Source organism: Maniola jurtina, chromosome 3 (genome assembly GCF_905333055.1).
Source record: "Maniola jurtina chromosome 3, ilManJurt1.1, whole genome shotgun sequence".
Classification (NCBI taxonomy): domain Eukaryota; kingdom Metazoa; phylum Arthropoda; class Insecta; order Lepidoptera; family Nymphalidae; genus Maniola; species Maniola jurtina.
Genome location: NC_060031.1, coordinates 1794506 through 1817947, shown reverse-complemented (window position 1 = coordinate 1817947; position 23442 = coordinate 1794506). Strand labels below are relative to the sequence as shown.

Sequence of the window (23442 nt, the reverse complement as noted above, 5' to 3'; positions counted from 1 at the left end):
GTGACTTTCTTTGACCCACAGCGGGATGTCATGGATGTCACACTGCCACTATAAACGCATAAATCAAACGCACCCAGCTCCGTGTGCGGTGAGTTCCGCTTCCGGATCGCACGTAAATTCGATAAACTTTGACCCTAGACTATTGAGTAAACTCAAATTCCGTTATATAAATCCAATCCGTTTATAAAAGCCCGCGACTTCGTCCGCGGGAACTACACTAATTTCAAACTCCTATTTTACCTCCTTCGGGATTGAACTTTCAAAAATCCTTTCTCAACAGATATCTACGTCATAATGGCTATCTGCGTGCCAAATTTCAGCCCGATCCGTGCAGTAGTTTGAGCTGTGCGTTGATAGATCAGTCAGTTAGTCAGTCAATGACCTTTTCCTTTTATATATTTACATGACATTATACCATAGACATGTTAGGCTCATAATATTACGTAGCGTATAAAATTCGTGTTCGTTGATATTATGTAAGACAGAAGATACAAAACACACGAGAGTAGAGGAGATAGCGCTCTACAAAAGTGATCTAACTCGAGCTAGTAGGTACATAAACCACTTGATTTCTGTACCCATGCATATCGCAAGTTAGGTTTTTTAAGGAATATTAGCTATTTTAATCATAACTAACACTCCCCTTTCTCCTCCAACTAAGCGTAGAGCTTGTGCTAGGAGTGGGTACGACAATTATAGTGCAACGGCTGGGGTTTGAACCGCTGACCTTTCCGCCTACCGATATAAGTATAAATAGGTGATCTTTTCCTTCAGGTACGCAGAAGCAGGTCTGTACCAAGCAGGGAACATCTCGTCATCGTCAGGCGCGTCCTCGGGCTCGCACCCCGCGTCGCCACTACCACACTCGCTCTTCACCCACGAGCCGCTCTACCAGTTCTACAACGCCGCTAAAGTTGAGGTAACTCATCATTTCCTTAACTACTTACCTAGAATCTAGGTCCTAAACGTTCGAATGGTCTACCACCGCAAAAAGTCAAGCATAAGACATAAAACAATGAACCTAAAACTAAAAAGCTTAAAAAATATAATATAATAACTAAAATAAATTATTAAAAGAAGTCCCTTTAGGCAAGGTTCCGAAGATACAAGACATTGAATGCTTCTAGTATTGATAGATAAGAAGCTCCTGTGAAGGCTCCATCACACTTTACAAGGTTACGTTTTCTCTTAGATTAAGGAACATACACGTTTTGTGGGGTGTAAATATGGACTGGAAAGGGATGGAAAAGGTTTTTCTGTCTTTCCTATCCAGGCAGGAAACCAGCATGCTATACTAGACAGCGGTCACGACTTTTTATTCAGTATCAGAAACCTATGCAGACAGTTCAAATACATTTTTCAACGATTATACCTACATAAACAACAATACCAGGGTGACCGATAAAACAACTTTCCTCGTATTAGAACCTTGACAGGTTGAGTTAAAGACAACAGAATAGTCCCTGACCTGTTGAATTTTGCGATATACAAAAAAGTACCTACGCTAAGGCCATATCCGATTCAATATAAATAAACAACAAATTTTTGTTGATTATAGATATGTCGCAGGTATATATTGTCAAAGCTATGATATTATAATTCTAGAAACTAGAATATATTAGAAACTTCTCATCGTCGTGCTTCACCTAATGATGATTGTTCAATGCCAAATTGCAGCTTTCTAGTACTAATAGTCTCTGAGTTAAGCCGCGGACGGACGGACAGACTGACATGGCGAAACTATAAGGGTTCCTTATTTACTACAGAACCCTAAGAATAGCAAAATGTTTACTGATCCATAGTGTACATAGAGCGAGGAAACATTGCCAAAATTAGCACATCAATGGCATTCCACTTCCACGTGGTAATTGAGTTAGTTTGGACAATTGTTCAAAACAAACAGTTTTATCTGCCCCGCTAATTGGTCGACTAATTACACCTGATAATTGGCGTTACCTTGACGGCGCGCTAAACTTGACCTTACGCCATATTTGTATTGTTGTGGCACAGTTCACGACAGTTAGGAAACTTCTAATAAATCGTCGAGGCTTTGACGTCACACGTAGGCGGGTAGCCCTAAAGTAGCCCTATTTTTCTATGATTTTACGTCAATATTTGGCATTAACATCGATTTGATCAAACCGAGAGTTCCCTCACTCTAGTTCACTCTGGTTATGGTTTATTAAAAGTTTTAGTTATCTAGACACTCCTGCGTGACGCTTTCTCGCGACTCGCTTGATGTCGTCCATCCACCTATTAGGGGGTCTCGAAGAAGGAAGATGGACTAGAAGGACGTTCTCAATTCTTCGGAATCTTTTTTTTATATGTATGTTCCCCAATTACTCAAAAACCCCTGGACGGATTTGGAAAGCTTAAAAAAGGTGTATAAGCTAAGTAAACAGTAGAGTTTTAACTGGGCATAGCATATTATAGTACTGTGGGGCCACTAAAACATACATAAAAAGTATATTTAAAAAAACCCGACGAATTGAGAACCTCCTCCTTTTTTTGAAGTCGGATAAAAAGTGGCAATGCTAGTGGTAGTATTGGATAAACTAAAAAAAAAGTGGTAAGTCGTAGTACCTTATTATTCGCGTACCTATAGTAAAAAATCGCGTTGATCGGTTGCGAGCTGCGACGTGTTCGAAGGATTAACCAACAAACAAACACTGAAATATTAGATAGGTAACAGAATACATATACCTATGGACTGAGTTAATAAAATTGAGGATATCCTGTGATACTGTTAAGAAAATGGGCTGTTATACAATGTATGCCGTTCTATAAACCGGTACCCTTATCAAAGCAAGATAGCCTTACAGCGTATATATAGCAGAAATTTCTTTCTACCTTTATAGAGTCAACATGAATAATTCAAAGGTAAGTTCAGCTCAAGTATTATTTTTTATTCAGTTTTTTTTCTTCTCTCGTCTGGTTTTACAAAGATTAGCCAATGTCAAGTTTGTAGTTATTTACAAGTTAGGGAAACTAAGTATATAAGTATGGACTTCGTCTGTGCTGGCGCTCGCCGACATACGCGCGGCGCCCCTCTAGAGCGCTTCCCAGTCAGTTCCAGCATGGTTTTCCAGCACCAAAAAACACCAGTGAAACACAAAAACCGGCCACTTTTAACGAAAAAAAACACTCCAAAAAGGCACAACACGCGCGCCAGCAAACGCTAACACAGACGAAGTCTTTTATTCAGTTAAGTACCTACTTGTTAAAAAAGGACTTTTATGGTTCTGTGTCTACTGAGAAAAAAAGGAACCTGTATAGGATCACTTCGTCCGTCTCTCTAGTGTCTTCTGACAAGACCCCGTCAAGGGAAGCTCTATATAATCCTTCATCCAAGCTCTATAGGGTAGGTACTTTGCCGTTGACCTTGAAACATGAAATCTGGCAGACCGTAGCGTTGTCATAAAGGACAAAGGGAAAAAACTGAAACTCGTGAATTTGTGGTGACATCACACAAAAAATTGAATTTGTAATTCAATATTTGTTTTCGGGTCAACGCCCTACACCAAATACCTAAATTTCAGGTTTGTAACTGATTTCGTCTACGAGCTAGAGACCTGTGACACGCGGACAGACAGAGACAGACAAACAGACAGCACTAATAGGGCTCCGTTTTTACCCTTCGGGTACCTCTGTCGGCACACCGAGCTCTGCATGTCGGTGACGCGACCTCGAAATTTCTATCCATCCTAAAATCAAAGCCCCTATAAGAAGTTTTAGCACAATAAGTTTGTTTAGTGTTTAGTAAATAATTAATAATGCTATAATTTTTTTAAGGTTATCTTCGGCGTTATTTTGCTTGTATGCATAATCCAGTCTCTCGACTGTGCTCGAGTGAGGAGAGGTGCTCCAGAAGAAGAACCTAAAAAAGAACCTAAACCTGTAAAAGAACCTGAACCTAAAGAACCTGAACCTAAAGAACCAGAACCTAAAGAACCTAATCCTCCTAAAGGCGGTGGCGGTGAAGATGGCGCCGGTGGGAGTTCTGGCATACCTTTGTTAGGCGCACTGAAACTCAAGGAATTATTCGGCAAATTGTCCCTAATATTTAAAAAAGTTGTTCCGCTTGAATAAACGTGTTCAATTTGCACAAATAAAATGACCTACTTTACCAGTTTATAATTGATGCGTCGATTTTTTGTGAAACACTTAAAAATATTGGAATTATTTTTGGAATAGGTATGCTTACATTAAATCGATATATACTTTACCTTACTTTTTATTTGATTTGATTGATAATTACAATGTTTGAAAAAATGGTCTTTTATTTTCACTGGTAGGTAGAGCCACCAAATACTGAAAAGTGTATTTCGAAATTTCAGGCATTTAGGTACTTAGGTACTTATTCTTTATGTTTGGAATTTTGTTCACACTGCAAAATGTCAAAACTACGAACTATGCCGTAAATGCGCAAGGCACACCGGCAAATGCGGCGTCTTTCTTGGCATAAAGGCGACACCCTCTGTATTTTGTTGCCAAGTTATATTTAAGTTTTTATCAAAAAGACTCAACTCTTCTCGACGCGTTTGCCAAATTGTGCAGTAAAAATTAAGTTAGTAGTAAAGCGCTACGCACACCACCAGAATGGATCGCAGTTGAGACGCAGCGTCTTTCTTGACAATAACTCGAACTTGGTATTTTTAGGGTTACGTACTTCCAAAAGAAAAAAGGAACCCTTATAGAATCGCTTCGTTGTCTGTCTGTCTGTATATCGTATCTGCTAAGAAACCTATAGGGTACTTCCCATTGACCTAGAATCATAAAATTTGGCAGGCGTTGTCGTCAAAGTGGTATGTATATCTACGATTTGGCTTCCGGCAGGTGTCATTCATAATTTCTAAATTGTCCCTGGCCTGGTGGGGTGGTAAGCTTCGGCTTTGGCTAGTTATTATTACCTTAATGGCAACGACATACCTACTGCCAAGAGGTTCAGCGTTCTAGTAGGTACAACACTCCATAGAAATTCATTTAGAGGTATGGTTTTAATCAAAATATGGCAGTTTCATTAACCGCCTAAATTAGTCTGTAGCTGTACGTACCTCGTCCTGGTTTGTCCATCACTTCAATAAACTTAAGCCTGCATGATCTACCAGGTAAAATTACAGTCTATCTTCTTTCCAATAGAAAATATTATAAATAAAAAACCCAATTGTGCTGTGTGAACTTAGGTACTTATATTATCTCCCCGTAATAATATAATCTCTATTGAGAATATCTGCAGCGGCCAAAACTCTCTTAGAACAACATGATTATGTCGTTTAAATAAAGAAATACAAGAACCAAAGTCAAGACATAGTTCAAACCAGCAAAAGGAATGACGTGACAGTGGGCAGGCCATGCCACGTACTTTCCGTAGAAGCGACGCCGACGTTGGAGCCCAAAAACCTACTTACAGTGAAGACCGCGTACTAGTAAGCGTAGCATAGGGCACCCTCCAATGCAATGGGTTGATGCTTTTAAGAATGACGGGAGCGGTTGGATGAGGGCGGCCTTCCTCATCCAACCGCTTTCCTTGCCTGAGGGTTGCCCTCAGCCTGAGGGCATCCCTTCACCTCCTGTCAACCTCTCGGTTATTTGATGGGCCGAATTGCCGGAGAGTGTCCCAGTACTTGCTCTTGGTGTGTTAAGGGAGATCTGTGGGGGGAGTGAGCGCACTCTGACTTTGCTTAGACTTAGGACAGTTAAAACTAGACAGATGTATATCTTTCACATAAATCTGTCTCTTAAGTCTGAGCAAAGTCACAGTGCCTCGATAGCTCAACAGTTGAGAAGCGGACTGAATTCCGAAAGGTCGGCGGTTCAAACCCCACCCGTTGCACTATTGTACCCACTCCTGGCACAACTTTTACGCTTAATTGGAGGGGAAAGGGGAGTATTAGTCATGATTAGCATGGCTAATATTCTTTTTTTTTTTTTAAAGTGTGCTCTATAAATCTGACCCTAAAACTGAGGACAGTGTGTGGTGGCGCCCACTAGGTTACCAGTAGACTTCCTCAGGCTGATATGGTGATGATGATGAACGATTATTTAGGCCGTATTGTTTGTTTATTGCAGTCAGCGTGTCGCGAGACAGGCGACTCGGACTCGGACGCGTACGAAGTAGGCGGGGGCTCCATCGGCGGCACCAGCACTACGTCGTCGCGGCCCTCCGCCATGGCCCTGGTCGCGCCGCGCGGACCCGCCCGGACCTTGTGGTGCGAGGTGCCTGAGGTCGTCAATTCTTCTGTACTCAGTAAGTCACATTCATCATCTAAATCATATTAAAACAAAATCTATTGCCATCATTTTATATCAATTTCTCCTATTAATTTACCAAAAATCCCACTAAACTCCACAATCAATTAAACTGTGTGGCATTCAGTTATGTTGCTGAAATTATTTGTCTGCTTTTTAGCTTGAAATACAATCAGAAAAAGTTTGCTAATAGATTTGCGTATACTTTAATGTTGATTTAGTTATCCATATTTTTTGTTCGCGGTACTAAATATTTTTCGAGGTTTGGCTGTCCAGCAAGCTTCAATAAAAATTACCGAAACATAGAATATCATTCTTCTTCAAACTATGATTCCTCTAAAAACCGCGCCACTCTGGGATAAAAAGTCCACTTTTAATTCCAATATAATCCTGTGGAAACTTTCCAGGTTCCTTAGCCCCTGCCCAGAAGAAACTTCAAGAGGCAAAGTTCGAGCTCCTAACGTCAGAAGCGTCGTACCTCAACTCGCTCAGCGTGCTGGAAGCGCACTTCATCTCACATCCCGCCTTCCGCGACCCGCACGTGTTGCCCCGCGAGGACTGGGAGACCCTGTTTTCTACCATACTACCAGGTAAGATATAGTTCCAAGAGGCAAAGTTCAATCTCACGTCAGAACGGCCGTATCAGAGGATTTGAGTAACTGCCGCAGTAGGGTGACTGGTGGTCTACGTTCTCCACTTTGCTACTAGGTCTAATATACTCTGATCAAAAAGCCTCTCTCCTGGAAGTAAACATGTGTGTATTTTCTTGTTAAGACGCATCTAAATAGTTGTCAACTCAGACCAGCTTGGCGACTGGTTTCCATTGAGGATGATACCAGAGTAAAATTATTGAAACCCATAAGATGCTCTAAAAGATCCTTGGAAATTGTACTCATGTGTAATTTCTTACTTCGTTGACTCAATGAGACAAAGTGGAACTTAGCTCGCGACCTTAGAAGTTGTCAGTCACTGTTTTATATGCTCCTATTACTCTCATCCTCTGTCGGTAGAAGAATGTTGATCAATATCTTTGTAATTGTTGTTCTAATTTTATTCGCAGTACGCAAATGCTCCCAACTCCTGATGACGGAGCTGGAGCGGTGCTGGCAGGACAACATCCTGCTGCACGGCATCTGCGACATCGTGCAGCGCCACGCGCAGGCGCGCTTCCACGCCTACGTCAAGTACTGCGAGAACCAGCCGCTCATGGTGAAGACGCTGCAGCGCTTGCGGGAGCGGCCAGCCTTCGCTGCAGCGCTGAAGAGGTGAGCTCATTTATGTATTTTTCTCTTTACTCCAGCCAATATTTGAAGCAATAAACTTGAAATATTGGCTCCAAGATCTTTGTGCCACTATCAGTTTGCCAGAAACTCTTTGTAAAGTCAACCTTACAAATTCTCGCTGATTCTTCGCGGTATTCCGAATCAGTGGCAGTGGTAGATTCACTTGCGATTCTATTCATTTATATTCTTCTAAAATATGTAGACTGCAATTTTGGTCCTGTGTTTTTGGACAAAAGACTTAAGTGAAAAGAGCGACTCAAGTGTCGATTGTTGTCTACAGGTTAGAGGGTCACCCAGCGTGCCAGAGCCTTTCGCTGCACTCGTTCCTGATGCTGCCGATGCAGCGCGTCACGCGTCTGCCGCTGCTGCTGGACGCCGTGCTTCGCAACCTGGCGGCAGAGGACCACGAGTACGACGGCTGTATGCACGCGCTGGCTACGCTCAACGACGTGAGAGACGTATTTTCTTAAAACAATATGCTGGGCTCACTTCATCACGCTTTGAAATTAAACGGCTTGGATCTAAGCAGGCGTAACATTGTAAAATGATACAAGGCAATGATTTCTCTCTTTAGTCGTTCCTTTATTTCTGAAGATCGTGGTCCTGGTGTTCTTGCAACTTCGTGCGAATTGTTTCCATCGCCTTCTATCGAAGGCTATTCTTGCTATTGTGTGGCACTTGGCAATGATACAATAAGCTTATTTCGTTATCCGCCGAAACGTTTTGGCAGATAATATCGAATTAAGTATGTTGCTTCTTGTGAAGATGTAAATCAAACGGGTGTCCCTAAATGCATATTAAAAAACCCAGATCATCCATTCCAATTATGTATATGTATTCTTTCAGTTCGTGTCGCAATGCAACGAGGGCGCTCGTAACACGGAACGAGTGGAGGAGCTGTGGCGAGTGGCCAGCGACATTCATGTGCCTCCCGCGCTCAGACACGCGCCTGATTTAGGACCCGCGCTGTCTAGACGAGATCGAAGGTAATTGATCCCATCCCATCCCAAAATGTGTCTTTCAATGTTTCTCAAAATATATATTACTTCATCATCATCATCGAGTCATCATCACCATCATTATCAACAAATAGACGACCACTGCTGGACATAAGTGTTTTGTGGAGGACTTCCACAAATCTAGCGCTGCTTGAATTCAGCGGCTTTTGTTTGACATCGTCTGTTCTCTTAGTGGAGGGTCTTCCAACGCTGCGTTTTCCGGTGCGATGTCGCCATTCGAGCACCTTGGGACTCAAACGTCTATTTTTAACCCCCGACCCAAAAAGAGGGGTGTTATAAGTTTAACGTGTGTGTCTGTGTATCGGTGTATCTGTGTATCTGTCTGTGGCATCGTAGCTCCTAACTAATAAACCGATTTTAATTTAGTTTTTTTTGTTTGAAAGGTGGCTTGATCGAGAGTGTTCTTAGCTATAATTCAAGAAAATCGGTTCAGCCGTTTGAAAGTTATCAGCTCTTTTTTAGTTACTGTAACCTTCACTTGTCGGGGTTTTATAAATTTTTAATTTACACTTGTTAAGTTACTCTTTTCTATGTGGATGTATTGGGAGTGAATTGCTTCTGTAAAAATTATTTTTCAAGGTGTAAGAGTTAATAAAAGTGACTTTTCGTAGGCCGATTCGCTGGCTAGTCCGCTCGGGCGAGATGACGCAACTGCTGTGGAAGACCGACGAGTTGAAGCTGACGTTTGGCAAAAAGTTCCACAAGGTTCCGCTGCATCTGTTCCTCTTCAACGACCACCTCGTCATCACCAAGAAAAAGGGGTGAGTTGATTGACCTTGGTTGAATTTATTTTTTATTCTTTAAAAGCAAGCAAACGAGCAGGTTGCTCGCCTGGTTTTAAGTGATTTTTTGCCGCCCATGTAATGCGTTACCGGCCTTTCAGGAATTTGTTGATTCGCCCCTTTAATAACCCCGTTGAAATCTAGTAGGAAAACCGCTAAAGGGAGTTGATTTCACAGTTTGCATGTACAAAAAGATCTAGCACAACGAAATGGTTTCTTTTGTGAAATATCTATGTTTTAAAAAAAAAATTGTTTGCATTATTATCGTCGTCATTGTAAATTTTAACATCAGTCTTATCATAAAGGATGCTGGTTCTTATAAAAAATGTAATTTTCAGGGAGGAATGCTACGTAGCAATAGATCACTGTCCGCGATCACTAGTGGAGGTCTGCTCCAGCGACGCGGCGGCGGGCGCCAAGCATGCGCTGTTGCTCACACTGTTGGAAAACCACGAGGGACGCACAGTGGAGATGGTACTTAATTGTTGTTTTAACTAAACTAAGATTAATCCGAAATAGACGTTTTTGCTAAAGTAAAATCATAAGAAAATAACTCTTTAACTTATACTTACTCATTGTACACTCATCACACATCAGCAATCATTCCCACATGAACACATCCACACTCTCTCTCCCGAGTCTCGAGAGAGAGCGATAGTTCGGCCGAAGTCGCCGCGTGGTTCAGATACTTAGATACCACTGGCTTTAAAAAAGTTTAGCTGGCAGGAGTGATAAATTGTAAGGTTATTTTCTTCATTTCAGCTAATGTCGTGCCCAACGGAGACGGACGCGCGGCGCTGGTCGGAGGCACTAGCGCCGCCGGCCGCCGACGCGGGCGAGACGCTGTACGCGGGCTGGGACTGCCCGCAGGTGGCCGCGCTCTACACCTACGCGCCCACGCAGCCCGATGAGCTGGCCCTGGCCGAGGGGGATATCGTAAACGTCACCAGGAAGACTAGCGAAGGTTTGTTGCTATTGAAATTGTATGAACAAGCCATACGCACTTGTGAAAAAAATACGCGCAAACACTTTAGTACAATTTCCATGTGACAGAATTCAGCAGGAAAAACCGTGCGGTGAAATTTGCAGTGTATGCGTATCTTAGGCAGTTTTTGATTTTAAATACGGCAAAAAATAACCAAAATTTGTCAAAAATTATCTGTAGTCGAATGCCTTGCGAGTGATTATTTCTACCACTGCACAGATCAGTTGGTGGCTCAGTAAGATTAATATTTTGTATGATCCAGGGTGGTATTACGGCGAGCGGACGCGGGACGGCGAGGCGGGCTGGTTCCCCGGCGCGTACACGGCGGAGATCGCATCGCCTCACGTGCGCGCGCGCAACCTGCGCCAGCGGTACCGCCTGCTGGCTCTCTCCGCCACCTACCTCGGACAACGACGCAAACCAGTCTGAAGCTACTCTCCACATTCCCTCGCGCATTACGCGGTCAAGAGTTCCTGGCTGTGGCAGCCCTCGATTGCACGGCAGCCAACTGACTGCGTGAGACATGGCGATTATTTGAATATCTTCAGTAACCGAACACTTGTAGCAGCTAGAAGTATATTGTGTTCCAGAAGATGAGGAACCCAGTCTTCTTGTTGCTTTGCGTTTCTTACGAGGCAAAAGACAAATAATCACGACATCGATTGGCTGATAAAACTGGTTGCTCAATATTTAGACTGCTGCAGCCAGGCTGCCTGTGCGCACCTTAGACACAATACTTAAATCGATATCTTAACAAACTTTGATTGACTCTCATGCTGAAATCTGTAGCATACTTTAGACTCTTTTATCTCCCTCTCAAATTCTGATATCCCACATTGCGCCCAATCCCTCGGTCAGTAAGGCAAACTCTTATGATACTCTATACTCTTCTCTCATAACACTCTGTCAGTCCAAATTCTAGTACATACCATTCGCCACCCTAATGTACTTATCGTAACTCTCAATTTCCAAATGCCTGATAATGACATTTCAAACTCGTTACGCCACTTTCTGCCCAAACTCTAGGTATCGGGAAAGACGTTTTACGAAAATACATTACGCTCCAAGCTCGAATACAGATCTTATTATATGGATATTTTTGGAGTACTGAAATTCAGTAAAAATGTCCGTCCAGACATTGCCTTTGTAGTTTGTAAGATTATGAATATTTTAGAAGTGTTTTGTCTCGAAAACCATCACTTGTTTTTAGACATAGCACCGGTGATCACGTATAGAAATTAAAATCGGTGCTTTGTGAAAATGTGTTTATTTCAATGTTTATTGTGTGCTAAGAATGTTTATCTGTATTCTGGATGTGTTGTCTAGATTTAATGTTTATTTACCCACGAAGAGTATTTTAAAATGTGCGTGATAAACGATGTGTGGAGAGAGGTGTGCGCAGTATGCTAACCAAATTTGGCCAAAAACGGCCAACCATTGGTCTATGTGGAGTTTAAAACGGTCTAACATGCACCAACAACATTCAGTGTTAGATGGCAAACGATTGACTTTCTTTTGACGATTGACCATTCAGGTTCAAAATGTTGAATTCTCATAATGTTGAATTTTCAAAATGTTGAATTTCTGAGTTGTGTTAAATATTCACAAAAAAATTTGATAAATGCAAGAACTATGCAAAATAATTTATCTTTGCCTGGGATTTGAGGGGGGGGGGGGGGGGGGGGTGATAGGCACCCCAAACTCCCCCCCCCCCCCCCTGCATATTCAGCTCTCGTTTAATTTTTGAGGTTTCCCCCGTTGACGGTGTCTTTTTTTAGGTCAACATTGTAGGACTCAACATTTTGCGAATTCAACATTTTGAACCTGAATGCGATTGACTTTTGAAAAGATTTTTAATTCACTGTATTAACTGTTTATAAATCGTCAAATAAATCTAGCACTGGTTCGGAATTACATCTATATAGTATGTTCGCTGGGCAAATGTGTACGCACTACTAGGTATATTTTTTTCTAGACATCTATTAAATCTGGAACCACAGCTATTAGAGTAGGTAGGTGCCTATTATGGTTTTGTAAGTATTATATTTTGTGAAATGTACAGTTACGTATGAGATTCACAGAAATTTATTGTACAGAAAAATTGTTATTGACAAAAGAGTATACCATTAAGTTGTAATTTTAAAATAACATTTTTAGGTTTATATTATTATTATTTTGTATTTAAATTTAAATAACATAGGCAACCGTGCATTAATGACTTAATAAATTATTGGACGGTCCTTAAATACATCACAGTTAAATTTTAATTTTATGATAACACAGAGATAAATGACGATAGATATAGATAAATTTATCTATTTTAAAGTTTTAATTGGAAGACTTGGCTGCTGTTAAAATTTACCTAGTCATTTAGCGGGCAAGTGTGTATAAAATACGAAATTTTCGGAAAATAAAATACAATCTGGTTGATTTTGGTGTATACAATCTCTGGAATAAGCTATACTCTAACAATTTGCCTAAATGTAATGCTATCCTTTTCATAATGCTCTCTGCGGAAAAGGATAGCACTAAATTTAGTAAATAATTTAAAGATTGTGTGTAACAGAGTAAGCCACAATATTTATTCCATTAACATTCCGTTTTTATTTTATTAAGTTAATATTTTGCATTGAAAGTTAGAAAAAATGATTGTTAAAGAAACTGAAGGTAGAAATTAAATTATTATTTCGTATGTAAACGCCTAGACATAATATTATTTAAGATTTTATTAAGAAATTTACCATCAAATATAATTTTCAATAATAATGAACAGTATTTTTTTTCTTAGCCCCAAAATTCAAAACCACAGAAGATAATGCTGTGTCAAATTAATAATGCTTAACTTAGTACAGGACAAATGCCTCATTAAAGTATATTTCGCGACAGGTCGAGATGGCAATCGGGGAGGGGACGCCTCGCACACCCGCACAGCCCTCGCGCTTACCCGGTGCGGGGTAGCGCAGGTGTAGCCTTAACATCGCTGTTTGATGTTTCCCTCCCGCAACCCACACCACACCACTCCACGCGTCTCAGTCTAGCGGTACACATCTATATAATATTGTAGAAAAGTGGTGCCTGTACAATGGAAATATATATAAAAAAAGTAGCAGGGGTTGTTATTATATCGATGCAGAACCCGAAATTGTAATTAATTTTTTTTTGTCTGTTTGTCTGTGTGTTTGTGCACGCTAATATCAGAAACGGCTTATTCGATTTAGATACGGTTTTCACTAATATATTGTAGTAAGCTTCACTTAATATTAAGTGTTTATTTCATGTCAATCGGTTCATAAATAAAAAAGTTATGTCAATTTAAAGAATCACGAAGTCGCGGGCACAGCTAGTATAATAATAAAATTGCACGCTTAAATGAAAGGTGTGTATAAAATCAAGGTTAAATCAATTGATTGATTAGTCTGTTAGTACCTACTACGTTAGATTCCCTTTATCTTATCGTTACCTAATAATCGAAAACTGATAAAGGCAATTCAACCTAACATCATAAAATCACAGAAAAAATCAAGGTAGTTAGATATTATATTTTATTAGTATTTTAATTTTACGGATCTAAGTTTTTTAAACTATAGAATCTTATTATATACTTACCTACCAGAAACATTTGTTTTTTCCTGTTTTAGTAAAATAAAAAACAGAGCTTTTATTCTATTATTTTAATAGTTCCTCGTCATTCTAAGGCAATTTCATATTTTAATAATTGTATAAAACTATGGAATATATCTCTTAAGTCGATATTCTTACATTTAGATTCAATACAAAAAATAATTAATAATTTCTTGAAAAATAATAATTACAACAGTTAAATAAAATACAATAATAAAGTTATCAAAAAACGTAAGAAATAGCGAAAATTCGTAATATAAATAGAAAGGTTTTGAACACAAAACTTTTAGGTGATAAATCACTATTAAGTAGCGGGAATAATGCATTACATTAGGTATGCTAAGCATGACTTAAAATTAAATTTAAGTAGAAAAAGCAATAATAATAAGAAATATAGGTATATTTTATGTAAAACCAGCATGTAAATAAAATATTGATGCAGTCCAATACTTGGACGCTCCAATGCAAAAGGGTCCAGGTCCATTTTTGTTCATGTTTTTGAGTGACCATGCAAGCTAAAAGCACCTTAGAAACATTTATAAACTTAAACATAAGTAATACTAAAACCCTATTAAAGACCTATCATGTAAATACAACTATTTGTTCAATATTGTACAATACCCAGAATGTAGGATAACACTTAAAGTCAACCATCTTGACATCAAGTACGTAGTTTTGTTTTGCTTGATCAAGCTGCTTCAAGAAGCTTGAGCTTGGATGAATTAAACACTTGAGTCAGTAAATGGCACTTCTGTTATTTCTCGAACACTATCCGATTGTCGCCTCAAGCAAAAATATAAAATCGCATCAAGCACGTCAAATGCTTTACTCAAGCATCAAGCACTTAAGAGGGCTCTCTCCATCACTCGTTTCATACAATCGTAGTTCCAATTTCATTTGAATATTAAGCAACCAAAGTCCATGAAATTTTGCAAACATATTCTAGAAACTAATATCTATGTCTGTCGTTTTCCAGATTTCTGTTAAAATATTCAGTTTCAAAGTTACACGGTCTTAAAAATTGTCATACAAATCTTTGAGCCCCTGTAATTTTAAAACTACATATTTTTAGAAAAATCTAAAACACCACAGACACAGATATTAGTTTCTAGAATATGTCTGCAAAATTTCACGGACTTTGGTTGCTTAATATTCAAATGAAATTGGAACTACGATTGTATGAAACGAGTGATGGAGAGAGCCCTGTTAAATGCTTGACTCAAGCATCAAGCACTTAAATGCTTGACTCAAGCATCAAGCACTTAAATGCTTGACTCAAGCATCAAGCAAATATTGTAAACGGTCAAAATTCTTGGCTCAAACAAAAACCTACGTGCTTGACGTCAAGCCGCTTGACCGTCTCGGTAGCCCAAGAAAGAGATTTCCATTTCGTAGGGCTTCGTCGGTGTCACTCAAACCTATGTGACGTTTTGTCGACGACTAAAAAAACCCTCTACGAAACCGTTATCCTCTTTCTCAAATTGATGTGCAATGTTTCATGTCCAGTACTGTAACATTATTATTGTCTTAAAGTAATGTTTATGACTAAATGACTTTTTGCATTAGAGCCCCCAATTATACAAAACCTTTACAAAACCAACAGCTTTTATTTATTTGCACTTGATACTTTTTTTAAAGAAAAATAGTTTAATACTAGTTATTTGAGCTTTAAAGACTAGGATATTTGTGTCTGATCTTATAAAAGAATCATGTTTATTAATTAATAACAATATCTAAATTTTGTGCATAAAATAATTTCAACAGAATGTATTACAAATAAAAATTAGGAATGAGTTTCCGCCATATTGTGACATCTTAACTGGAAAAAATATTCTTATACAATAATTTTAAATTTAATAGATTTTATAGTGCCAAGAATTAGAGAAAAAATCGTTGTATAGCTTTGCAAATCATTTTCCTTGAAAACTGTATTTTCAAGTAACAGTTTCCAGAACAGCTTTCCTATTCAAACTAAGATTTGGACGCATTTTATCTAAAGTTAGCAGATTGCAGATTTTAATAATATTAATTAAACAAGTTCATGCTGTTGTTTAAAAATATCTAGTCATAATTACGAGTTAAAAAAAGAGATCATATTAAAACAAAGACAAAACAAGTAACAGGGAATGAGTAATTCAGTCAAGAGCTAACAATGTGTACTTTATGTTACAACCGTCGACCATCTATCTACAGATACATTATATTCTTGTTTTGGAAGAGTTGTCCTTAACTTCAAAGAGTTTCTTTACAAAGTAGACTTGCAGTGTTCCTGTTGCAGCTATCGCTATTATTTGAATGAAGGACCACCTTGAAATAAAATGAATAAATGAATATACTTTGATTGTAGACCACAAAATCCATACTAATATTATAAATGCGAAAGTGTGTCTGTCTGTGTGTCTGTCTGTCTTCTACGTTTTCACGACCCAACCGCTGAACCGATTTTGATGAAATTTGGTACAGACATGGGCTACATCCCGGGGAAGGACATAGGCTACTTTTTATCCCGGAAAATCAAAGAGTTCTTGCGGGATTAAAAAAAACCGAAATCCACGCGGACCCGCGGGCATCCTCTAGTTAGTAATAAAATAAAATAATTAAAAGCAATACTAAATTTTTTTTAACCACATGTACACACATATAATTTCAAATTGTATTCAAATCTCAAAAGTATGTTAAGTGTGGACTATATTACAAGAAATTAATTCTTTGAAAAGCCTCAATGGGTAAAAATAAAAAACCATCATCACCATCCCACTCACGCCTTTGAGAACATTATGGAACACTCTCAGACATGTTTGCAGTATGTGCACTGTGACAATATGTGTTATGACGCTTTTTTTTCGGACCTCTGCATTTTATTCCAAAAACATCTAGATATAGGGCCGATTTCTCAACCGCCAAATAACTTTTATCTAAGGAATAAAGAAGGTTTGACAGTTTTTGTATAGTTTTTGTCCATATGTCAAAATGCCTCGTCTTGGTAGGGGCACTGCCTTGCTCCCTGATTTCTCAGATAAAAATTAATTGAGGGTTGAAAAATCGGTCATTAACCATATAAAATAATAGAACCCTTGTGTGACTTGCTTAAGTTATGAAAAAAAAAATGAAATTTTCGAAAAAAATCTGATGTCTGAAAAAGGGCCTTCATAACACAATATAGTTCAAATAGGAAGCCGACACTTGCACCTAGTGGTTAAACTTAAAAGCTTTAAACTAGGCTTTAAATTATGTCAACAATTTCTTTAAAATCAAGGTAAACAATATACATAAAAGAAGAATAATTACCTCAGTATATAGGTATTATTGTCCATCAATAAGTTATAGTCCCGAGATTCTCTTGCTCTCGAGTGATACTGGTATTGTAAGATGTCATTGACATTGCGCTCCACAAATTGAATGGAATGCTGGAATTATAAAACAATAGTTATAGATGATCATGAAAGTCTAATCCATACTAATATTATAAATGTGAAAGTAAAATTAATTATTATTAATGAATGTTTAAAGATGATTTTGATGTACAAAAATAGCTTGCGTTTCATCAATGGACATAGGCATCTCTTGATCCTGAAATATTGAAGAGTTCCCATAGCATTTTAAAAAAACTAGGCACACAAAATTGTAAGCATAAAAAAATTGTGAGTAGTAAAAATACTCTTATGTAATGACTAATGGGTAAAGGTAATGATCGGAAATGCTAATGCATTTATCAGCATAATTTAAAAATGCTTGTAAGTGGTTCATCAAAGTGGTTCACATTCATAGTTTTAAGATTTTGTAACAAAAACTTTGTGGAAGTGTGAAAGTGAAATTGGAAAGAAATTAAGAGCAATCAAGTAGAAAGTGACTTCTAGAAAGCTTTAAGCTTTTTGTGAAAAAATTTGAATGAAATAAAAAAAAATAAAGTCAACATGTTAAAATATCTGATAAAACAGGAATGAACCAGGAAGAAGTTAGTTGTGGTTAACTACTTAGATATATTATTAACTCACTGTGAAATTCTTGATATTCATATCGAGTTCCTCCACTTCCTTCGCATATTTCTCCCACATGTCGTATCTAATCACAGACAGGTATAAATTGACCAGCTTAGAGGCGAACCTCGAGAACTGGTTATCAATGCAAACGGCGTAGTAGCCCCCTGTGCTCGACTGGTCTGCGTACTCAGCGCTTTGCCGCCACTCATATGGATGCACCAGTTTACCATTTGGATGTCTTACTCCGAACCCACACATGCCATCACCACCTTTCAACACCTACGAAATATGTCAATTTTAAATTCATGATTAACTTTAAATATTGAATAAGTAACGCAACAAAAACCTCTGTATACACAGTTAATCGATGTCTCAGCTTGCAAAATAGGTTTTTATTAGAAGAAAAGGGTTAATTACTTGATAGCTTGCGTAAAATGTCGCACCCGGCTGGACGTATTGGTAATAACAATCTTCTTTGCCTGGGTCGATGTGCACTTTGTAGTCCATAGTGACTGCGGGTAGGTTCTCGTACCATGGTGCTGCTGTGGAAGAATTAGACTCGCCAACGATTGATAAGATGGTAAATATTAGTGTTATTATTGAAAGTGTGTGCCACGTCTTTTGAGCCATTTTTACAAAACTGAAAATTGAAATGACGTGTGCGACGGAGAAATCGCTGAATTGTCAGTTGGTTGTCAACTTTCCAAAGAACGTTCAGAAAAATATAAAAAACATAATATAACCAATAAATGATTCCTTTTCAAAAAGTCCAACTGCCGTATTACAAAAAGTAAGTGATTCCTTATCTTGATTACTAATTTTCAAATAATGGTAAATTCAAATAACTAAAATTGAGAAAATATTAATTTGAAAAAACTACATTATTTTAATTTATTTCTGAGCGAAAAACAGTGCTTTACAACTCTGACAGCTGGCACCATCATACCATCATACCCTAATATAATCCTACTCTATGCCATCATGGTTGCTGAGTGCTGATGACAGTGACAGAAGATAAATATCAGCTGTTGCCTGTTTATTGTTTTTTTTTTCAGATTCTCGCAAGCTTGTTTGAAATTGATTATGGAAACATTTATATTTTGAGCTAATAATGAAAGCAAGATATCTCACATTTTTTTCTTACATAGGTACGAAATTCAGGTCAGTTTACAACAAATAACCTCTACACCTTGTAATTTCTCTAAGTAATTGAATAAGTTCCTGTCCATACAGGTCTTCTGAGAAGCTCTGGCTTAAAGAAGGTCGCAACTATCCTGATCCTGAAAGCGTGCAAGGCTTAATGGAATTGGCTCTACTCAAAATAAGGCCTGTGAATTATCCTAACCTCACTCTTTCAAGCCGGTAAGTAACTTTTCGTGAATTGATTGTAAGGCATCGCAAATTTTTAACATTATTTTCAAACCGATTCTAACTACTACACGTCCACGGTACCTCGATGTACTATATAAAAAATATTTAATGGATACTTTTACTATCTACATTGAACATTCTACATACATTAATACACACAAATCTCTATTACTTAATAGCACAGATGGCGGAGTACATGCATTAAACTCAAGTGCCCACGTTGACTTGGAACGAAAGGGAGAAAATATATATGAAACGCACTATGTCACATATGAAATGAACAAGTTCTTCTTCAAAAATGACATCAGTATATTAGTGAGGAAATGCTTGAGGGTCAACGACAACTTCAGTGCTAGATTCAATGCTTTGTCTAGAACCTATCTCTACAGGTAACTAAGTACAAATGTTGTATAGAAGTGATTGTCACTTTGTGGAAGTCCATGATTCACAAATTTTTGAAGTTCTGAGTATACATGATGTGTATACTCAGATCTTTTTGTAGTTATCAATTAAATATTACTTGCTTGGTGAAGAAAAACATTATTTCTTGCTTGATGCTGGAACACCCTTCTGGCATCAGTTTTCCCTTCCACCTATAATATAGGTACCTTCAAGTCAGGAGTGAATAGACAACTTCTAGGCAAGCGTGTTCCATCTTAGGCTGCATCATCACTTGCTAACAGGTCTGATTGCAGCCAAGCACTAGTCTATATAATTAAAACAAAAAAAAAAGGTGTTCATAATATTCTCGGATGTGAGTGAAATCTGCCAATCTGCACTTGACTAGTATGCTTTTGTGAGCAGATCCTATCCTCAGAACGGCCAGTGATGGGTTAACGAATGATAAAATAAAATTAACCTACATGCCTGAGAGTTCTCTATAATGTAAAAAGGTCTAAAAGTGTGTAAAGTCTGCCAGTCTGCACTTCGCCCGTGTGATGGATTATTATCTAACCCCTTCTTAGTCTGAGAGACCCATTCTCAGTAGTGGGCTGGTGACGGGTTGATTTGGTGATGAAATATCAATAAATTAGTTAACTGTAAAATCTCTCATCCTTTCAGATTAGCAGTATTAAAACCTGACTTAGTTATAGAAGAGAACACTGCCCTATCATCTTTCGTACCAATAGAGGAATGGAAGAGATGCCACTTTCTAAGGTAGATGTAATTTGTTTTTTGGCTTATTCCATTTGGCTAGGTTTTAAGGTGAATACCCTAAAACCTAGCACCCAAAAGTGTATACTCGAAAATACGTGCGTCCATCTAACCAGGCCGAATAGGATGGATTATCGGAATTTGTGTATTTTAGTCTGGGAAGCATAGATGGACACATGTTTCCGAGCATACACCCTAGGGTGGTTATACAGGTTCAGCATGTTTTTTTGTACTCAAACTTATTTCTCCATTTTGTGACCCAAGAATCCACGGAATCAGGGATTTTTATTATCTTTATTTACCAGTAAACTTTAAACTTTAAATTACCAGTAAACCAGTAACATACCACTCACTTTTCAAAATTGCTTTATAAACTGTTTTTGGATCAAAAATGAGTTTTTATTTTTTTCCAACCACAAATTAATGAATAATTTAAAACAAAATGATGTTTTCTTCCATAGACACCAAGAGTTTGACATTGAACGATTCAAAGAAGGCGCTAAACACTTAGAAGGTTACCACGATTTCACAACCTTCAAGAAATTCGATAAGCTACTGCAGTACAAACACAATCGTAGAGAAATCAAATCCATAGTAGTAGCACCAGGCCGCCCTAGTACTACTGCCTACAGTACTGGGATAGAGAACTGTTTCAATTATTGGGATATTGAGATCAAAGGAAAGGCTTTTGTACATAATCAGGTATGACAACTGAAGAGCAACCGCCGAGTTTCTCGCTGGCTTTCGAAAAACTCATGTCATGCTCCTAACTGTTTTATTAAATTTCTAGTTCACTCTTGAGTTTCGCCCAGGATCGATAAAGGTCTTCCACCCCAACTCGACTCAGTTAACATCGTCAACCCATTACCGGCTCACTATTGAGCACGGGTTCTCCTCTCAGTATGATAAGGGGTTTCGCCATAAGCCACCACACTGGGCAAGTGCAGATTGGCATACTTCACACACCTTTGAGATTATTATGAGGAGCTCTTGCACATGCAGGTTTCCTTCCAATGTTTACCTTCACCGTTAAAGCAGGAGATATTTAACTAAATGCCACATAACAGTGAAAAGTTATAGGTGCGTGTCCGCTATCGAAGTCTCGACCCCCCTAATAGGATGTGGACATCTTAACCACTTGGCTATCACCACTTTTTAATCGCTACTTTTAAACAATATTTCAGATACGTCGTATGATAGGCACACTAATATCCGTAGCTATCGTAAAGCTGGAGCCAGATGATGTTAAAGTGATGCTACAAATACCCTCGAAGCACTCGTGGCACACGTTCATACAGAACTGTCCACCCGACGGTTTGTACCTGTGCAATGTAGAATACAACCCAGAAGACCTTGTTTATGATCCAGAGAAGAACCTAACCAACGTCAGTGAAGGCATTGAAAGTGAAGTTTGATTAATTACAATAAAAGTGAAAGTGAATTACTTTGATCACTAAAATTGAAAGTGAATTTGATTCACTGGGTCAACTGTGATCACTCTGAGCGAAAGTGAATTTGATTTACTGGGTTAAACTTTATCTTTTAGGGAAGGCTTTTAGTCACAACAAGTGAAACATAATTTATTAAAAAAATGCCAAATTTACTTTGCATAAAATTACTTAAAGTGATCCCAATAATATGGACACCTTGAGACAACTAAAAATTTGAAAAAGTTTAGTGCTTACTGCTTTATAATTTTGCATTTATTATGTAGGTACTTATACTCTTACTTTGCCGTAGCAGTTTACTCAAAAGGTTAATAAACATAGCTTCTTACTGGAATGCGTAAGAGGTCCACTATACGCGGCCCATAGGACGTTACCACAAATGACAATAAAATCATGATAGGAGTGAAAAACCTAGTGAACTCCAGAAAGTCTAAAGCGCCAGACAATACGCGTCGCTTATGCGTTGGTCCGAGGTCTTTACGATTTATAATAATAATTTTTTTATAACTATTTAAAAATGAGTTTCTTAAGTGAACTCAAGAAACAAAAAGACCGTCTCAAGGGCACCGAAACTGTGGTTACCCGTGCAGACGGAGTGAAATATGTAGAAGGTTCCGGAACATTTCTCGAACCAAACGCTTACGGCTTCATTGTAGATACTAAACCAGATGATACCCCAGCTTTGATTATAGACTATTTGTACATAGGCTCGCAAGATTGTGCTGTTAAAAGTGTTTTGGATAAGTATAACATAAGTTGCGTTGTAAGTTTAGGCATAGATGTTGATATATCTAATGTAGAACACAAGTTTATACCAGTTTTAGATTTACCAGAATCTGATATAACACCAGTTTTGGTTGATTGCTTGCCATTTATACGTAATTGTATAGACAATAAGAGGAATGTGTTAGTACATTGCAACGCGGGAGTTTCGCGAACGTCTATGGTTGCGATTGCTTATTTGATGCAATATGAGAGAATGAGTTTTAACGAAGCCTATGATTTGGTGAAGACGAAACGGCCAGCGATACAGCCAAATGCTGGGTTTAGGAAACAGTTACAATGTTTGGATCCTGGAAATGTTTTAAAACATTAATGTTAAGGTATTATACAGCTACAATAAACAATGTTGAACAATTGTTTTTTTTTACCTATCTGTTAGATACATGATACAGAACTTTAAAGAGAATAAATAATAACACCAGAATTTCAAAACAGAACTTTATTTCTAATAAATAAGGCATTAAGTACGATCTCAGTCGTGAACGCAAACTGCAATAACATCTTATTCTATATGATGAACACTCGGGAAGCGCTCCACAAAGGTACGGTCAAATTGATGCCACGGTCGTACAAAATTCTCTAAACTGACGCGGGAAATGAATATTAAATCTATCTGCAATCTGTCGAGAAGTTAGTTATCATCGTTGTTAGCTGCCAAAAAATCGCTCAAATGCAAGTTGGACTTGTTTGACATTTGTTGTACGATCGTACAACAAATTACAACACTTAAATTTTTTGGCGGCCATTTTGAAGTTTTTATACTACA

The 23442-nt window shown here is 38.2% G+C and overlaps 5 protein-coding genes and 1 long non-coding RNA gene across 17 annotated transcripts in view; 5 read left to right on the top strand and 1 right to left on the bottom strand.

The window, feature by feature from the left end:
- Nucleotides 1–12466, top strand: part of LOC123881112 (rho guanine nucleotide exchange factor 5) — a 121703-nt gene extending 109237 nt beyond the window's left edge. For all 11 annotated transcript variants that reach the window (XM_045929692.1, XM_045929689.1, XM_045929693.1 and 8 more), the window contains 10 exons: nucleotides 775–919; nucleotides 6070–6247; nucleotides 6657–6839; nucleotides 7310–7514; nucleotides 7813–7981; nucleotides 8379–8518; nucleotides 9163–9312; nucleotides 9672–9807; nucleotides 10096–10297; nucleotides 10581–12466. In XM_045929692.1, coding sequence (XP_045785648.1) covers nucleotides 775–919; nucleotides 6070–6247; nucleotides 6657–6839; nucleotides 7310–7514; nucleotides 7813–7981; nucleotides 8379–8518; nucleotides 9163–9312; nucleotides 9672–9807; nucleotides 10096–10297; nucleotides 10581–10747 — 1675 coding nt within the window. In that variant the 3' untranslated portion in view covers nucleotides 10748–12466. The remainder of the gene's footprint in view (nucleotides 1–774; nucleotides 920–6069; nucleotides 6248–6656; nucleotides 6840–7309; nucleotides 7515–7812; nucleotides 7982–8378; nucleotides 8519–9162; nucleotides 9313–9671; nucleotides 9808–10095; nucleotides 10298–10580) is intronic.
- On the top strand, nucleotides 2497–4265 carry LOC123881148 (anthrax toxin receptor-like). Its single transcript, XM_045929764.1, has 2 exons — nucleotides 2497–2880; nucleotides 3793–4265. Exons 1-2 carry the CDS (start codon nucleotides 2866–2868, stop codon nucleotides 4087–4089), a joined length of 312 nt encoding a protein of 103 aa, XP_045785720.1. The 5' UTR covers nucleotides 2497–2865; the 3' UTR covers nucleotides 4090–4265.
- A 1479-nt stretch (nucleotides 12467–13945) lies between the features above and the next one.
- LOC123881153 lies at nucleotides 13946–16028 on the top strand. The gene is made up of 2 exons (XR_006799420.1): nucleotides 13946–14754; nucleotides 15192–16028. It is a non-coding gene; the product is annotated as an uncharacterized LOC123881153 (long non-coding RNA).
- Nucleotides 15315–18613, bottom strand: LOC123881138 (transmembrane emp24 domain-containing protein 5). Its single transcript, XM_045929750.1, has 4 exons — nucleotides 18337–18613; nucleotides 17935–18198; nucleotides 17228–17346; nucleotides 15315–16246 (listed from the first exon to the last, which is right to left on the bottom strand). The coding sequence occupies exons 1-4, from the start codon at nucleotides 18547–18549 to the stop codon at nucleotides 16138–16140; spliced, it is 705 nt and encodes a 234-aa protein (XP_045785706.1). The 5' UTR covers nucleotides 18550–18613; the 3' UTR covers nucleotides 15315–16137.
- A 318-nt stretch (nucleotides 18614–18931) lies between these two features.
- Nucleotides 18932–21865, top strand: LOC123881131 (tRNA pseudouridine synthase-like 1). Of its 2 annotated transcripts, none has more exons than XM_045929737.1 (6): nucleotides 18932–19067; nucleotides 19153–19281; nucleotides 19470–19679; nucleotides 20353–20448; nucleotides 20907–21147; nucleotides 21630–21865. In XM_045929737.1, exons 2-6 carry the CDS (start codon nucleotides 19220–19222, stop codon nucleotides 21858–21860), a joined length of 840 nt encoding a protein of 279 aa, XP_045785693.1. In that variant the 5' UTR covers nucleotides 18932–19067; nucleotides 19153–19219; the 3' UTR covers nucleotides 21861–21865. The 2 variants fall into 2 exon arrangements, with proteins under 2 accessions (XP_045785693.1, XP_045785692.1); XM_045929736.1 differs by having other exon boundaries at nucleotides 18937–19080.
- A 518-nt stretch (nucleotides 21866–22383) lies between these two features.
- LOC123881144 (dual specificity protein phosphatase 19) lies at nucleotides 22384–23011 on the top strand. The gene has a single exon (XM_045929758.1). It carries the CDS (start codon nucleotides 22411–22413, stop codon nucleotides 22987–22989), a length of 579 nt encoding a protein of 192 aa, XP_045785714.1. The 5' UTR covers nucleotides 22384–22410; the 3' UTR covers nucleotides 22990–23011.
- The last annotated feature ends 431 nt before the right edge of the window (nucleotides 23012–23442 follow it).

Excerpts from the sequence above, each read along its gene's own strand:
- LOC123881138 (XM_045929750.1), bottom strand. The coding sequence starts at position 18,549 with ATGGCTCAAAAGACGTGGCACACACTTTCAATAATAACACTAATATTT. Across the intron at positions 18,199-18,336 it reads CATTTTACGCAAGCTATCAA|GTGTTGAAAGGTGGTGATGG; the intron begins GTAATTAACCCT and ends CATATTTCGTAG. Across the intron at positions 17,347-17,934 it reads TGAATATCAAGAATTTCACA|CATTCCATTCAATTTGTGGA; the intron begins GTGAGTTAATAA and ends TTATAATTCCAG.
- LOC123881131 (XM_045929736.1), top strand. The coding sequence starts at position 19,031 with ATGAAAGCAAGATATCTCACATTTTTTTCTTACATAGGTACGAAATTC. Across the intron at positions 19,081-19,152 it reads TACATAGGTACGAAATTCAG|GTCTTCTGAGAAGCTCTGGC; the intron begins GTCAGTTTACAA and ends CTGTCCATACAG. Across the intron at positions 20,449-20,906 it reads AAGAGATGCCACTTTCTAAG|ACACCAAGAGTTTGACATTG; the intron begins GTAGATGTAATT and ends TTTCTTCCATAG.
- LOC123881144 (XM_045929758.1), top strand. The coding sequence starts at position 22,411 with ATGAGTTTCTTAAGTGAACTCAAGAAACAAAAAGACCGTCTCAAGGGC.